Source organism: Sciurus carolinensis, chromosome 2 (genome assembly GCF_902686445.1).
Source record: "Sciurus carolinensis chromosome 2, mSciCar1.2, whole genome shotgun sequence".
NCBI lineage: Eukaryota > Metazoa > Chordata > Mammalia > Rodentia > Sciuridae > Sciurus > Sciurus carolinensis.
In genome coordinates this window covers 7,423,220-7,438,669 of record NC_062214.1, presented here as the reverse complement: position 1 = coordinate 7,438,669, position 15,450 = coordinate 7,423,220, and the positions used below count along the sequence as shown (strand labels likewise).

Genomic DNA, 15,450 nt, shown 5'->3' with positions numbered 1-15,450 from the left:
TGTTCACCTGGAAACACTGCACTGAGAGGGTGGGCTTCCTCTGTGTAGGGAGACACTGCATGGCAGAGATAACAGTTCATGGCAGATACAGTTCATGGCAGATACTGCATGGCAGATACAGTTCATAGCAGATGCTGCATGGCAGATACTGCATGGCAGATGCTGCATGGCAGATACTGCATGGCAGATACAGTTCATGGTAGATACAGTTCATGGCAGATACCGCATGGCAGATACAGTTCATGGCAGATACAGTTCATGGCAGATACAGTTCATGGCAGACACTGCATGGCAGATACTGCATGGCAGATACTGCATGGCAGATACAGTTCATGGCAGACACTACATGGCAGATACTGCATGGCAGATACAGTTCATGGCATGTACAGTTCATGGTAGATACAGTTCATGGCAGATACAGTTCATGGCAGATGCTGCATGGCAGATACAGTTCATGGCAGATACAGTTCATGGCAGATACAGTTCATGGAAGATACAGTTCATGGCAGATACTGCATGGCAGGTATAGTTCATGGCAGATAACAGTTCATGGAAGATACAGTTCATGGCAGATGCTGCATGGCAGACACTGCATGGCAGATAAAGTTCATGGCAGATACTGCATGGCAAATACAGTTCATGGCAGATATAGTTCATGGCAGATACTGCATGGCAGATACAGTTCATGGCAGATACAGTTCATGGCAGATACTGCATGGCAGATACAGTTCATGGCAGATACAGTTCATGGCAGATGCTACATGGCAGATACTGCATGGCAGATACAGTTCATGGCAGATACTGCATGGCGGATACAGTTCATGGCATGTATAGTTCATGGAAGATACAGTTCATGGCAGATAGAATTTGTGGCAGATACTGCATGGCAGATACTGTTCATAGCAGATACTGATATTTCCAGATGCAGAGTTTTTCCAAAATAACATTATTATCATTATTTTGCAGTACTGGGGATCTGACCCAGGGTTGGTACATTGCTTTTTTGATTAGACAAAAAACTGTATATTTACTATGCATGTTTACATATATACTTCTAAATGAAGAATATATGGTGAAGAAAGTCAAGGGTCTGGAGTGTCTTGTTGAGGCACGGGGTTTTGCCCTAAAAGCAGTTGGCAGCACACAAGAGCACCTACGTGGTCAGTAGTGTCGCAAAGATCCCCCCAGACATTTGTAGAAAATGGATCGAAGACACAGGATTGAAAGTAGAGAACCTCCTGAAATACAGAAGATGGTGGTTTTGTTAGGGCGTCAGTTCCCTGCAGAGAAGTACTGGTATTCTAGGTTTGGCTAGAGGGAAGATTCACGGGCCTTGGCGACCTCTGGATTGTGTTAAGAGATGGTTTTCACAGCAGGTGAAATCATGACTCCAACACAGATGTTGAATGAACACATTCAAGATCCTAAGTAGGGCTGGGGAGCTAGCTCAGTTGGTAGAATGCTTGCCTCGCAAGCACAAGGCCCTGGGTTCAATCTCCAGCACCACAAAAAAAAAAAAAAAAAGAAAAAAAAAAGATCCTAAGTAACTGTTAATTAAGTGAGGGAACAAAGCAGAATATTATAACCAGCTCACAGGGTAACCTAAAGGACCCACACTTGTATATAGTCAGATAGTGAATGAGAGTCTGAAAGGAGGCGGATCTAGCTTCATGGACTGTGGAGTGTGAAGAAGTCAATCAAGCCTGTCTGAATGGGACATAATTTGCATCTTTATGGATGGGAATTATTTTGTATTGCTATCAGTTGTCTGCCACTTACGGAGTGTAGAATAAATAGCTCTAGCAGAATCAAAAGCAGGTAACCCTGGGAAGGATTACGCCAGAGAACCCAAAGCTTTCCATGGAAGCACAGATTTTCCTCTAGAATTCTGTGTGTGTGTGTGTGTGTGTGTGTGTGTGTGTGAGAGAGAGAGAGAGAGAGAGAGAGAGAGAGAGAGAGAGAGAGGTAGAGAAAGAGATAGAGAGAAGAATCAAAAAGTGCCCATAATCTTGCACAAACACTATTTACTGGTTGAGAGTGTGTGTGTGTTTGGGGCGTTGTGTGTGTGTGTGTGTGTGTGTGTGTGTGAGAGAGAGAGAGAGAGAGAGAGAGAGAGAGAGAGAGAGAGAAAGAGAAGAATCAAAAAGAGTCCATAATCTTGCACAAACACTATTTACTGGTTGAGAGTGTGTGTGTGTTTGGGTGTGGGTGTGGATGTGTGGGGGTGTATGTTTATAATGGAGGAGAAACAGATTAAAAAGCTGGAGTAATGCCCTTTTTATATATATGACAATAATTTGGTAATAGAATTTTTTATGGTATGAATATTATTTTGCATCATCATTTTTTAATGATGGCCATTTCCGGTTTACAGATATGCCATAATTAATTAAAGGCATCCGTCCTCTGCAACATTTAGAGCGTTTCCAGTTGTTATTCCACAGAGCCCTCTTCCCACAGGTTCCCATATTTCCTTAATTATTTCCTCGGGGAGGATTTCCTGGAAGTATTTGTGGGTGGAAGTGTGGGCACAGTTCTGTCTCTGCAAAGGCTTTGCTCAGTAAAGGGTCACCATAGCTAAGTGATCGCCTGTGGATACTTTTTGATCCTCCGTATACATATTTTATCTTGTGATTAATTATCCCAGTTTTGCTAGTATTTTTCTTTGCAGTGAATTTAAAATGTACCTTGCTATTCATGGGGCGTTCTTCTCCAAATGAGCATTTCTTCCCTTACAAATGAAAGGTACATAAGGTGATAGGCATGAGTGTGTTGTTCACTATTAAGAGATTTTTCTTTTTTCCTCCTAAAGTACATGATTCTGACCCAGCTCACTATTTTGGAAAGCAGGTTTGGCAGCAGCCTACAAGTTAAGGCTCACAATGCCAGCTCACTCCCTCTTGTTCTCCTCAAGTACCAGCGTCTAGAATCCTACCACAGACCATCCTTCAGAGACCTGGAATGTCTTCACCAGCCTGGTCTTCTGTGTTGTAGGAGGAGAACTTTCCGGTCAATTGCAGAGAGAGAGGGGAGGGAATCAGTGCTGGGCTCACTCCCATTTCCTGGCTCTCCTTGGCCAAGACCTGCCTTGACTTGAGGATGGCATCAGACAGCAATGCCCTCCGGGGCTGTCAGGGAGTCCTTGGACTTTGGCATTTCACGGCCCCAGAGGGACAGAGGAACCTGGCCCTGGATGGTAGCATGAACCAGAGGGGAGGGCCAGGGGCTCATGGGGCAGGACTGGACAGCCCCAGGTGGTGGGCTGCACAGGCCAGCAGGGAGTCAGTCCATCAGCCTGGACAATAGTTTGCTGCCCTGTGACTAAGGGAGCCCACCAGGCTGAGAGAGAGGCACAAGCAGCTGAGAAAAGCAGAGAAAGGGCATGAGATTCTTCTCATGTAGCTAGTAATACTCAGCATGCTTGGGTTTTACACTTCTGACAGGGATATTGAAGATGCTTCTTACAAACTCCCAGGAGACCTTGGAGTCCTGGTTTAGGGCCCTAAGACCCCAATTTCAGAACCTCCCTCAAAAGCCATTACTGTAGGTGAACACTTGGTGCCAGTGAACTTAAAATCACAAATGCAAATGCCACACTGAAATAGATTAGCTATAAAGTAGTTGTCCAGATGAAAGAGCATATGGCCACAACGAGATGTCTCTCTTTAGATTACGATAAGCATGAAAATAAACTTCTCACAGATGGCTCAGCCCTTAGTCTGAGTTTGTGCATCCCTGGGATTTTAACTTTTCTGGAAAAATCCTGGAGAAATGGTTAAGAGCTTGTTTTCCAGAATTAAGCACACCAAAGTGGGACTCCTAGCTTGTCTGAGTGAGCTGGTGAACCCTTAGTAAGATGCTTAACCTTAATAATGCTATAACTTTCTCATCTGTAAAATAGAGACAGGACCAGCACCTGCCTCATAGGGTTACTGGGAGGATGAATTGAACACACACACACAGGGCTCAGCATTCTGAAACACAGAGAAATAATTCAGCTGGTGCCACCCATTGGTACTAACATCCTCCATGAAAACCTATTTGATTTGCTTTGGAGAATGAATGAACATGGAACTGGGGTATAAGAAAGATGCTCGTTGAGCATTCTGCGCCTGAGGATACATTTCTAGAGCTTGGGGAGAATGTTTGGAGGTGAGAAAGTTCATGGGAAGACAGAAAGGAATGCTGGAGAATCGGAAAGCAGTCATACCTACCTTTCCCCCGGTGTGCACTTTGACTTCATAGCATGAGCTGTGTCCCAAGTCTAGGTCTGGGACGCCCATGCCTACCTGAGAACATGCTCTTCCGAGGCCTCCACATTAATTGTACAACAGTGATTCCCCAATGGTCCACACGGATACACAAAATTTGGTGACAGGGCTTGGGAAAGCATCAGGTCAACGCTTAAACACAATTTTATTGAAGCAAAATTTTGACTTGTGGAGAGACGTGGAATATATGGGGTTCTCACATGAGGCATGTTTGCTCCTCATACCCCCAGGATGTATTCATCAAGCAGATTTTTATGTTTGTCACAGGTGACCAGAGCTAGAAGAGCTGAGAAATTCTTCCATAGACCAGTGATTAGAAACCACGACCTACTGCCTAATTTTGTAAATAAAGTTTTATTGGAAGATAGCTGCACTCATTCATTTACATATGTCCTGTGGCTACTTTCACGCTGTATGCCAGGAGTTGAATGGTTGCAACCTCAGTGCTTTGAAGACAAAATTATTTACCACCTGGCTCTTCACAAAAAGAGTGTGCTGACGCTTGCAGGAGACCCTAATAAAGACCAGAGGTCAATCTTCACCCAGACTGACCTCTTCTTTCCTGCTCACATGGATACAGTACACTGTTTCCTTTTAGCAAGAATTTTGTGACTCAAATTTGCTTTCTGCTTTGTAACTGTGCATCCTGCAAAAGTGTAATTGGACTGTTTGTGCCATTGTGATGGACTGCGAATAAAATTAGGAACGCTAGGCATATTCTTCATTGTTTCATCTGCTCCTTAGCAGTAGAAATGTTGGTGAACCTGCCAGAATATTCTTTGATAGAAAAAAGAAACCAACGATAATGTCGGAGATTTTAAACCAGAACTAAGCAATTATTAAAGGATATTGAGGTTTTCTTTCTTTTCTTGTTTTAAACCATTCTGGGGATTAAAGCAGAATCAAGCAGGTTTTTATGTTCATCAAGGGTCACCAGAGATAGGTCTGGCTAAGGTGCTGAGGCTACCCTCCTACTTGCAATGTTCCCGCCTCAGCCTCCTGACTCACTGGGATTATGGGCATGTGTCACCAAGCCCAGCAAGAATATCAACCGTTAAAGGCAGGAACAAAAATGGAAGCAAAGCAAATTGTATATGGATTAGTGACAATTTAAGGCTGAAAATTAAATATAATAAATCCACCATCCCCAAGAGCAAAATGCACACTGAATGAGATTTTCATGTTACTCCTGACTCTGCTGCATGTCCACAAGGTTGTTGGAACTGAACAGCATGCTTCTCTGTGTGAGCTTTGGCAGTCACTTGTGTTGATTGACTTATCCTAATCAGGGACTTCGAAAATATTCATAAAACCTCATATTTCCCAGGTGTGTAGCCTCAGATCAGCATGCATGCATCTGTAGTAGTGGCTCTGATTTTGCACCCACAGAAGGAGATATTTGGCAATGTCTAGAGGATGTTACTATGGCATTTACAGAGATGCTGCTACATTCCTAGCATAGCACAGGACAGCCCTCTGTTGTGAAAAATTTCTCTGGTCCCAAATGTCAATATTAAGATATCCCAACAGTACAGTCTTTCTGCCATTGAATTCTCCATTGGTAAATTATGACCAGTAAAACTACTCTTTATAAGGTTGGTAAAAGGTTCTTATAAGTGAAAACATCTGTTAGTTTAAAAGCTCATTTGAAAAATGTTAATTAAATAATGCTATGAATGTTAGATTTGTTATATTAAATAGGAAGAAGAAAGTTAAATGAATCCATTTAAAAATCTGTCCTAAGCTATTAAATGGGATGGGGATATTTTCAGATTGTCATCCTTTGAAAGAAAGTCTGTTCATCCATCTAGTCTGTGCACATTTTCATGTTTGGGGAATCCTGTTGCCTCTAAAGCACTACTGAGCTGTTTAGGATTTGACTGGTAAGTGACCATCCCAGGGTTCGTAGGTCGGAGTGCAGCAGCAGTTGGAAAAGTGACTTTAGCACAACAGACCAACTTTGCCTTCAGTGCCCGTCTCTCAAACTCAAGATGACATCCCACGCTGTTCTATTTCAAACACTGCCGTGTGCCCCTTGTTGGAACCCTGGTCCCAGAGGGCCTCATCTTGAAATGCTTGCTGGAGAATTCTTTGTCACCAGTCCCAAGAGAGAGGCATAGCATTGTCTGAAAGCACTTTATGAATATTTTTGGCATTGGCTTACAAATTGAAAATAAAACTCTTAGGGAATACGTTGAAGACAAATTTGTCTGGCCTTAGCCCTGGAGCTTCTGAATCGTTAGTTCTTGGCTTGCCCTGGAAATCTGCAGAGGTATCAGTTACTTTGAGTGATGCTGGGCCACGCTCAGAGTTACTGGTGTCCAGTGGCTGACAGGACAAAGGAGAACTCTTAATGGCATGTGCCACTCTCGGCCCCTCTGTGGTCTCCTTTGCTGCCATGTGCTGTACGTTACAGTTTGACAACCTGAGCTGCCTTTTCATAAACCAAACTTGAGTTTTCCTGATCATCATCCTGCTGATGAATGGACATGTTTTGATTCATTCCATGGTAACTTTCCAGCCAGGCTGTATGTGAATGGATGTGATGGTATTTTTATTGTTATTTAACTATAACATTGCACTTTTGTCCCTACTGCTTAATAAAACAAAAGAAAAACAAAACGTGAGAAGCAGAAGTCCCCCAAACTCAAACAGATGGATCAAAGGTAGACATGCTGAAATTGAGGAACCTTCAGCTTGCATTCAAGCAGCCTTTGGAAAGAAGCCAGGCAAATCCTGATTCCACTGAGAAGAAAATGAACATTTTTTTTAAAAAGTCAGAAATGTTCTCATTAAAAATTTGGCTTGAATATTGAGGCGTAATTAGGAAATTTAAAATAACTTTCTTAAAGGAAAAAGAATTTATAGTAGGCATACTTTTTGCATACCTTTAGAGTGTTAGATTTCTGCGCTTATTATCAGGGGCAGGTTCAAAAGAGTTTGCCAATCATGGACTGACAGTTAGAAGACCATTTCCCACACCCCATATTTGAACAAGCAAGGTGACAGTCAATCTTGCTGTAATTACATCCTCTGGTGGGGGCACCGTGTCCAGAGAGCTGTTGACTCGTATTCCTTAGTAAGGGGACTGTTGGTAAGACTCTGCCAACCCTGGTCCTGGGAATGCACATGTTCAAGGCTGGGACTCTACCCCAAGAGGGCTGTCTGCTTGAACTCTTACCAATAGCCCTGGTGACTTGCCTTCCTCAAGTCACCTAGTCTGGTGGTTAATTAGACTGTGGTCTGATGGCCAAACAGACAGGACAGGAGAAGAGATGTGGAAGACAGTCAATAGATTCGGCTAAAGTACAGCCAAATATCTCTGCATCTTTCCACTTTGAAAATTTCACTGGACATTTTACTTTGAGATAATGGTAGATCCCATTTAGTTATAAGAAATAGTATACAACGATCTTATACCCTTCCCCAGTTTCTCTGGTAGTAAAGTCTTCCATAAATAACAGTACAGTGTCATAAACAGGACTGATGTTGATACAGTCAAGATCCAAGTTCCTCACCTTGAGGGTCCCACAGGTTGACCCTTCAGAACCATACCCATTTCCCTTCTTAGGCCCATCCCTGGCCTTCAACAACCTTTGATCTGTCTCCCACATCTACACTTTTGTCATTTCAAGAATGATGGCTAGGCCTTGGAGCAGCCTAGCAGGCAGGCCTTGGGCTCCACCCCGGCATTGCAGAAACTGTAATCTACTGGTTTTCCTTTTTGTTTTCCCCTCTCAGTGCAGGTCTCTGGAGATCCACTCAAGTTGTTGCATGCATCAGTCGCTCATTCTTTTTATTGGTAAGCAGTATTCCAAGGTGTGACTGTACCAGAGTTTGGTTAACCATCCGCCCATTGAAGTGCACCTGGGCTGTAGAAATCTAGGTTTCATTATGAACAAGACTGCTGTGGACATTCATAGGCTGATATTGTGGAGGGATATAAATTGGCATCTCTGTGGAATCAGTTCCTGAGTGCAGCTGCTGGTCATCTGTTGCTCGTGTAGTTCATTTTAAGAAAATGCCACTTGTTCTTCAGAGAAGCAGCACCATTTTACGTTCCCACCAGCAATGTACGGGACACCCATTTCTCCACGTCTTCTCAGTATTTGATGGCACCATGGTGGTTATTATTTCAGCTGATCTGACAGGTGTAGAGTGATACCGCGTGTTAGTTTTAATCTATGCTTTGCCACTGGTGGTGATGTTGGACACCTTGCACGTGCTTTGGGAATCTCTGTATATCCTCTTTGATGCAATGTCTTTTCACGCCTTTCGTCCATTTGGATTCGTCCTGTTTTAATTTTTTTTTTTAATGTTGAGAATTGACAGTTATTTATTTATTCCAAATATCAATCCTTGGTCACATCTGGCTTGAAATTTTTTCTCCCAGTCTCTAGTTTTGTCTTTTCTTCCTTCTATCAGGGTCTTTCATATCCAAGTCTTCAATTTTGAGGAGGTCCATTTTAGCACATCTTTTTGTGAATGGTTCTGACATCAAGTCTAAATACTCTTGTTCCACCCTAAAATTTCTGTACTTTTATATTATATTTAAGTCCATTTTCAGTTACTTGTTGCACAAGGGGTGTAGTAGTGTCCAGTCAAGGTGGGTTTGTCCGGCCTCTGCTTCTCCCATGGGCATTCACAGGCTCTGGCACCATTTGGTGAAAGGTTATTCTTCCTCCACTGAGCTGCTTTTCCACCTTTGTCTATGTGGTGGTGTCCCTGGGTGGATTCAGTCGCTATACAGGATGAAAGCTAATAGAATTGATGTTAATTACACTCTTACCTCTGGGTGTTTGAGAAATAACAGAATTCTCTTTGATTTAATTACAGCATTAACTTTTATTAAGCCAAACAAAAACTAACAAACAAAACCCCAAACCTATTCTCATGACCCAGAGAAAACATTGTTAACATTGTGGTATGTTTTGTCTTTTTTCATACACTTGAGTATAGTGGAGATCATGGCAAAAATAAAGTTTTAGATTCTGCTTTCCCCATGGCATTTATGAACTCTCTCATGTCATTAGAAATTCCTTCTGGAATTTGTTTCAGGTGAGCTGCATATGTTATTCTGTTGCTGGATAATGTGTATTGTACATGTGGTATAATTTGCTGAATACACATTATGTATATTCTTTGCATTATTATGATTTGTATGATGACTGGTTATGTTATCTTATAGATGTATAAAATATCATTTATATTATGTATTATATATCATAATATATACTGCATATTTACTATATTTGTACCATATTTACTGTATGTAATAACTATCTGTTACCCTATGGATGAATAATTTACATTCCATTGCATATTACAGAAGTAATTTGATTTACTTTGTGACTCCTTATTGTTGAAGAGTAATTTCTATTTCTCATCGCTATAACCAACCAGTAACATTCTAGTTTCTGTTTAGTGGTATCAGACTCATTGCTAAGCCTCTGTATTCAGAACCAAACTTCAGAGAAGAGTGGATTCACTTTCTTTTTACCACACCAAAGAAGATAATGGGACAGAGGGTAAAATGGAACATATTAAGCATTGCAGACAAATAGTAGCAAACCTGAACTCCACTCACCCCCAGTGAGACTTGTAAAAAGTATTTTGAATTGACTTGACTCTGGTTTGAATGACCAAATGGTTGACAGAGATTTTCTTATGTTTCTTTTGAGAGGTTCTTAATACATGCAATTCTTTTATGGGTAGAAATGACAAAACCACACATGTGGTGCTTTGAAGGTAACCCAGGAATCAAAGATAACCATGACTGAACAGTTCTCACCAACCTGCACTGGAATATGGACTTTCTCATTTGTGCACTAAATATTGGGCCTTTGCCTTAGGATAAATCCCTTTTCATATATATTTATTTAGTACTGAGGATTGAACCTAGGGTGCTCATCCACTGAGCCACATCCTCAGCCCTTTTTGAAAATTTTGAGACAAGGTCTTCCAGGTTGCCCACCTTGGCCCTGAACTTGGGATTCTTCTGCCTCAGCCTCTGGAGTTGTTGGTATTACAGTTGCGTGAAGCACCCCTGGTCTAAATCTCTGTTGATTTAAGGTCTTTGTCAAATCGACTTTAAAAATCTGAGCCACCAGCCTCAGTTTATAGCCCTCCAGCATTGACCTTTCTTCTGGGTTAAATTTCCTAAGTAGGAAGTTAAAGCCATTGACCTTGGCTTTTCTGGGTTAAATTTCCTAAGTAGGAATCTGGTTGGTGTTGATATACCAATTGCTTGCTAACCCAGAAACTTGCCTTCAAATAATGATTTTCTTTTGCTTCCAGTAACTGAATATTAGAGTTTTCCATTGTGGAAACAGTTTGTTTTTAAATATTCATTTTTCCCAAAACAACATCAAATTTCTGGTTTGTGAGTATTTTACAGGTGAAAACATGAAAAAAAAAATGTGCAAATGACAATAGCAGCTGAGTCAGTGGAGATGTCCAGCTCAGTCTTTGTCTTTCTTTCCAGATTTATCAGCGATGCTGGTTGGTATTCAAGAAAGCTTCAAGCAAGGGTCCAAAAAGGCTGGAGAAGTTTTCTGACGAACGTGCTGCATATTTTAGGTGTTATCATAAGGTAAGGCTTGTCACCGCGGCTTCAGAGAAGTGTTTGCAAGGAGGTGACTTGAATTTATTGAGTCTGAAAACTCTTCTGAATTATGTAACAAAGATCCTAATAATGCTTCTTCCACGTACAAACTATCCCTGTCATAACATTTATTTGCTAATTGTTTAAAATAATTGACTAATGTAAAGTGGCTCTTGTGGTCTCCCACTCTCTGCTGTTGTTGTTTTCTTTCTATGACTGTGTTGCTGTGTGAATTTTCTGCTTGAATAGTAGATCCTCCCCCCAAGAGCAAACCCCTCGAGGGACTGGCTCTCCTTGGGTCTAACACAGTTCCTGCTGCAGAAAAGACACGCGCTCCCTTGAAGAGGGTGGGGAAGGAATGAAGACAGATGATGGGGAAGAGGACCAAGTTCACCCATTAGTTTATGTCTCCAAGTCAGATGACTAAATTTAATTCAGATTTGTAGTTTTCTTAGTGAAACTTTGTCACTAAAAGTAGTAACTAAAACGTATCATTGAGGAACAGACCGTTAAGGCAAATATGAGATTTACTTACTGTTCAGATTCACAAATTGGGCAAGTCTTCCCTGCTATGTGGCAGTATTTCTTGGGTCCTTGTTAACACATGGCCTCTGTATTTTCTCCTTCATGGAAATGTGTGATAGTGCTGGTTAACACTCCCCTGGGTACTGGTTATTCTCATATGGAGAAAATATTGCTCTTGTCTATGGAGGACCTGAGCTTATTTTTATGATAGAGTGTTTTAATTTTGGATTCCCATTTTGAAGACTCTTTTGTCCTCATTTGGTGAGAATTCACTGGGGTGGGCCCTCTTTGCCATTTAAAATTTTATGTGAAGCCAGTAGATCTATTAGCTAAGACCCTTGGCTGGGTGGGGAAGTGAACAGGCTTCTCTTTTGCTCAAGTTCTTTAGAAGTAATTATTTCATAGCATCTTATAAAAGGCATGTGTTGACACCTGTATCTCCCCCCACGTCATGCTGGAGTTGGAACCCAGGGCCTCTTGTGCTTTATCATTGAACTACACCCCCCACCCTGTATTGCTTCTCAAATTAGAGAAATAAAGAGTTTGCTATGCTTTATGAGCACATCTGCACATTCATTAGAAAAGAAGGACGTAAGCTACGAGTCCAGATTTCCTCTACCATTTATTTTCCATGCACAGGAGATGTTCACTCAGGGAGGAGTCGTTGAACTGCATACCTGTTACTGAGGAGTAGTGATCCACGAAGCCAGTGAACCCTTGCAGGCAGTCTTGAGCCAAGCTGTCCATTTCTGTCACCCTGTAGATCACTGGTATCTAGTCATGTGGAGCCAGATGTGTTATATACCAGGTATCTCACAGGTACCCAGTGTCCTAGCTAATGACAAGATGGAAGGATGCCGAAGGAATGACTGCTGAAGGTTTGCTTGAGAGGCGTACCTTCAGATGGAACTCTAAGTGCCCAAGGGGGTATTTGTTCATCTTTGGGGAAAGATGGAGCTTAGGTAGCAAGAAGTTCTAGTTAGGCTTCAGCCCTTCTCTTGAGAACCTTGACCAGTATATAACTTGACAATTCAGCATCTGCCCTTATCTGGTTGTAGTGTGTGGTCGCTGGTGCCCCTAAATCCTTCCTGATTCTGAGAGCACTCCAAACATACCTAGAAATAGCCCATTTTCCCAGTCTGCTAGACACTACTTTTCTGAATATAGAAAACCAGCTAGACAGACTGTGTTCTGCCGACAGACCTAGGCATACCTAAGAGCAGTGAGGACAGCCGCATGGAATCCTCAAATCTAGGCCACCAGCACGTGGTGCTGGCTCTGTGTTCAGAACCTGTGGAGACTGAACACTCCAACAACCCCTGCCTTCGCCGCTGGGGCCAAGCCCCTGAGCTGCTCATTCCTGGCCTGTTGGCTTCTACTTCCCATCGGGACACTGCCCACCTGAAATCCCTGAGCCAGGGCCCTGCAGTGGCCTGCAGGATCACATGACTTGGCTCTCTGTTGCCTGTTGAACCTCATCCCTCACTTTCTCCAGTCCCATTTAACTGCTCCGGGTACCCTGGGATGCTTGCTTTCTGTAGAAGATGCCAGACACACTCTTGCCATTGCTGTTCCGTCTCCTGGAATTCTTCCCCTGCCCTCCTGCCCACCTAGCCCACTCCCTTACTTGCTTCAGGGCATTCCTCAGATTCCTCTGAGTGAGGGCATTCCTTGACCACCTTATCTAAAGTAGAATCCACCTGCACATACATCCCTTCCAGTCTCTGCTTTTCTTTCTCCTTGGCACTTATCGTTGTAGATATACTTAGTATTTCCTGTCCAAGTACTAAAAGATAAGGTTCACAACGGAAATTTTCTTGTGTGTATTGGGGGAGAAATGGGCATCAATATTAATTACTAGTACCTAACACATAGTAGACACTTTAAAAAGTACTGGCTAAGATGAAACATTGAATACTATCAGTAGAGGAAATGGAATACATATAGAGGTGGGTATGCCTGTATTTAGTTTACCAGAGGAAATCTGTGCTCGAGGCATCTAAAAATAGGAAAAGGAATTTTGCTTTGCAGGAAATGGGATGCATAGTAAACTGGGGGTAGAAAAAGCCAGACCTGGTAAGTCTTGGGTAGACAGGTTCAAAGGAAAAACCAAAGTGGATTGAAAAAGTCTCCCTCGAACGTGAAAGGAGGGAGGGGAGGTTGAAGGCAAACTCTTTCAGATTTCTACCTGCTGACTTTGGAATTTAATATGCAGATCTTTGGAGAACTTGGTAAGCCACAGTCTCTTTCATCTGTCATGATCATTAACCAAAGTTCAAAGCATTAGGAACGAGAGGAATTATCTACATTAAGCCTCTGAGCCCTTGATGAGTTGCTGCAGCCGATTCATCCTCCTGAGCTCTTTCGGATCTGATGCATTTAGTATTAATCTCTTGAGGGCATATAAAGAGCTGGGGTAATTCTGCGATATGCATTTTTTATCTAAATACTGTGTAATTTATGAATCTTGATCATAAAATACCAAGGTTATAAATAGGACGCCGTGACCAGACTTCAGAGTGTGTTCTAATATAAACAAAGCAATTTCCCAAAGAATTGAGGAAATGTACATTATGCTCTCCATCCATACAGAGGTGGTAGGGCCTGTGCGGACACATCCTTCCTGTGGGAAATCTTTAATCTTTGTGAAAGCATGTTTCATTGTTCAAGATATTATTTTTTTATATGCCAGTTTTGCGTATCTGAGTCTTCTAAGAAGTTTTAACGTAAGAAATTGTGGTTTTTAGAACTTCGTGTATTTTGTATTGAGAAGGTAGCAGAGGGTGCGCCCATGTAAAATTGGGAAATAAATATGTGAATGATGCACACACAGAACAATTCACTTTTCATTTCTTCAACTCCTGCAGGAAGCGCCCCTCAAGTCCCTTGAGCTGTCACAGATGGCTCTGAATTTGATTAACTGTAATTGCAACAACGTTACAACTCCAGCAACTGTAAAAATAGCTCCTGACCTTCTTGTTAAAGCTAACTCCCTGTTTTCATTGAGGAAACAAGTTGCCCACGCCAGCCAGGGGGATCGGGAGTTTCCTTGCATAGTTTCACTTTTTTGGGATGAGTAACAATTGGGACAGAATCATAAGTGGAAGGGAGACCATCTGCTTTCCAAGCCGAGGCAAATGGCGTGGCAAGAGTTGTGACAGCCCAGGGTTTGGGCATCCAGGGTGCTGGTCCCTGTGCATCTCTGTCAAATTTCTTCTCTGTGTGGGTGACCCCCAGGGCACCTCTCACATCTGCTTCTCTGCTGTCACACAGTGCTGAGCCTCAGCGACCCAGTGCATGGTGGACAAGACAATTCCAAGTTCCATTCTATCGTGTTTTCCCAAATGTGTGCCAGAGTGTGGCAAAGAAGAGCACAGCGATTAGCAAACTTTTTTGGTCAGAGACATTTGGGAACTGCAGCGTTTACACCCCCAACTTTGAGATCCCTAATCCACGGCAGCTATCACAGTCACTTCTGTGACTGTTTGGACCATGGATCTACATATATACACATCCATCTTTTTAATCATGTGCTCCATGGAACAGACGACACACATACCAGAGAGAGCGGCCTGGAATGCCGCTCTTGTGCATGAGCTCTTTTATTAACTCTCAGCTGGCCCTTCACTTGAACAGCGAGCAACTGGGGGTGACTGTTCCTACTTCATCCAAATCTCTGGGCTAGCAGCATGTGAAATGGTAAACATCATGAATATCTCTGAAAAAGGAAACGTGCTCTCGCTGCAGGGAGTACAAGAAACCAGCAAGAAAACCAGCCTGCAAGAAACCAGGCTGTTAGGACGTAGAGTTAACTCAGTTTTGAACATGTTTCAGGAGGCTTTGGCACTTGGGTACATACCTGTACCTCCCTGACTAGTAAAAGTACTTAAGTCATAAAAATGGAGGGTTTTTGCAGGCTGGGGATATAGATCCAGTTGCTGGTGCCCTTCTAAGAAGAGACATGGACACAAGGAGACTGTCACTGGAGACAGGCAGAGATGGGACCATGTGTGTATGAGCCCAGGATGCTAAGGATCACTGACAGCCACC

General features: G+C 42.5%; 1 protein-coding gene across 2 annotated transcripts in view; it reads left to right on the top strand.

The window, feature by feature from the left end:
• Window positions 1-15,450, top strand: part of Dok5 (docking protein 5) — a 154,427-nt gene that overhangs the window by 65,413 nt on the left and 73,564 nt on the right. For both annotated transcript variants that reach the window (XM_047542227.1, XM_047542228.1), the window contains exon 2: window positions 10,756-10,863. In XM_047542227.1, coding sequence (XP_047398183.1) covers window positions 10,756-10,863 — 108 coding nt within the window. The remainder of the gene's footprint in view (window positions 1-10,755; window positions 10,864-15,450) is intronic.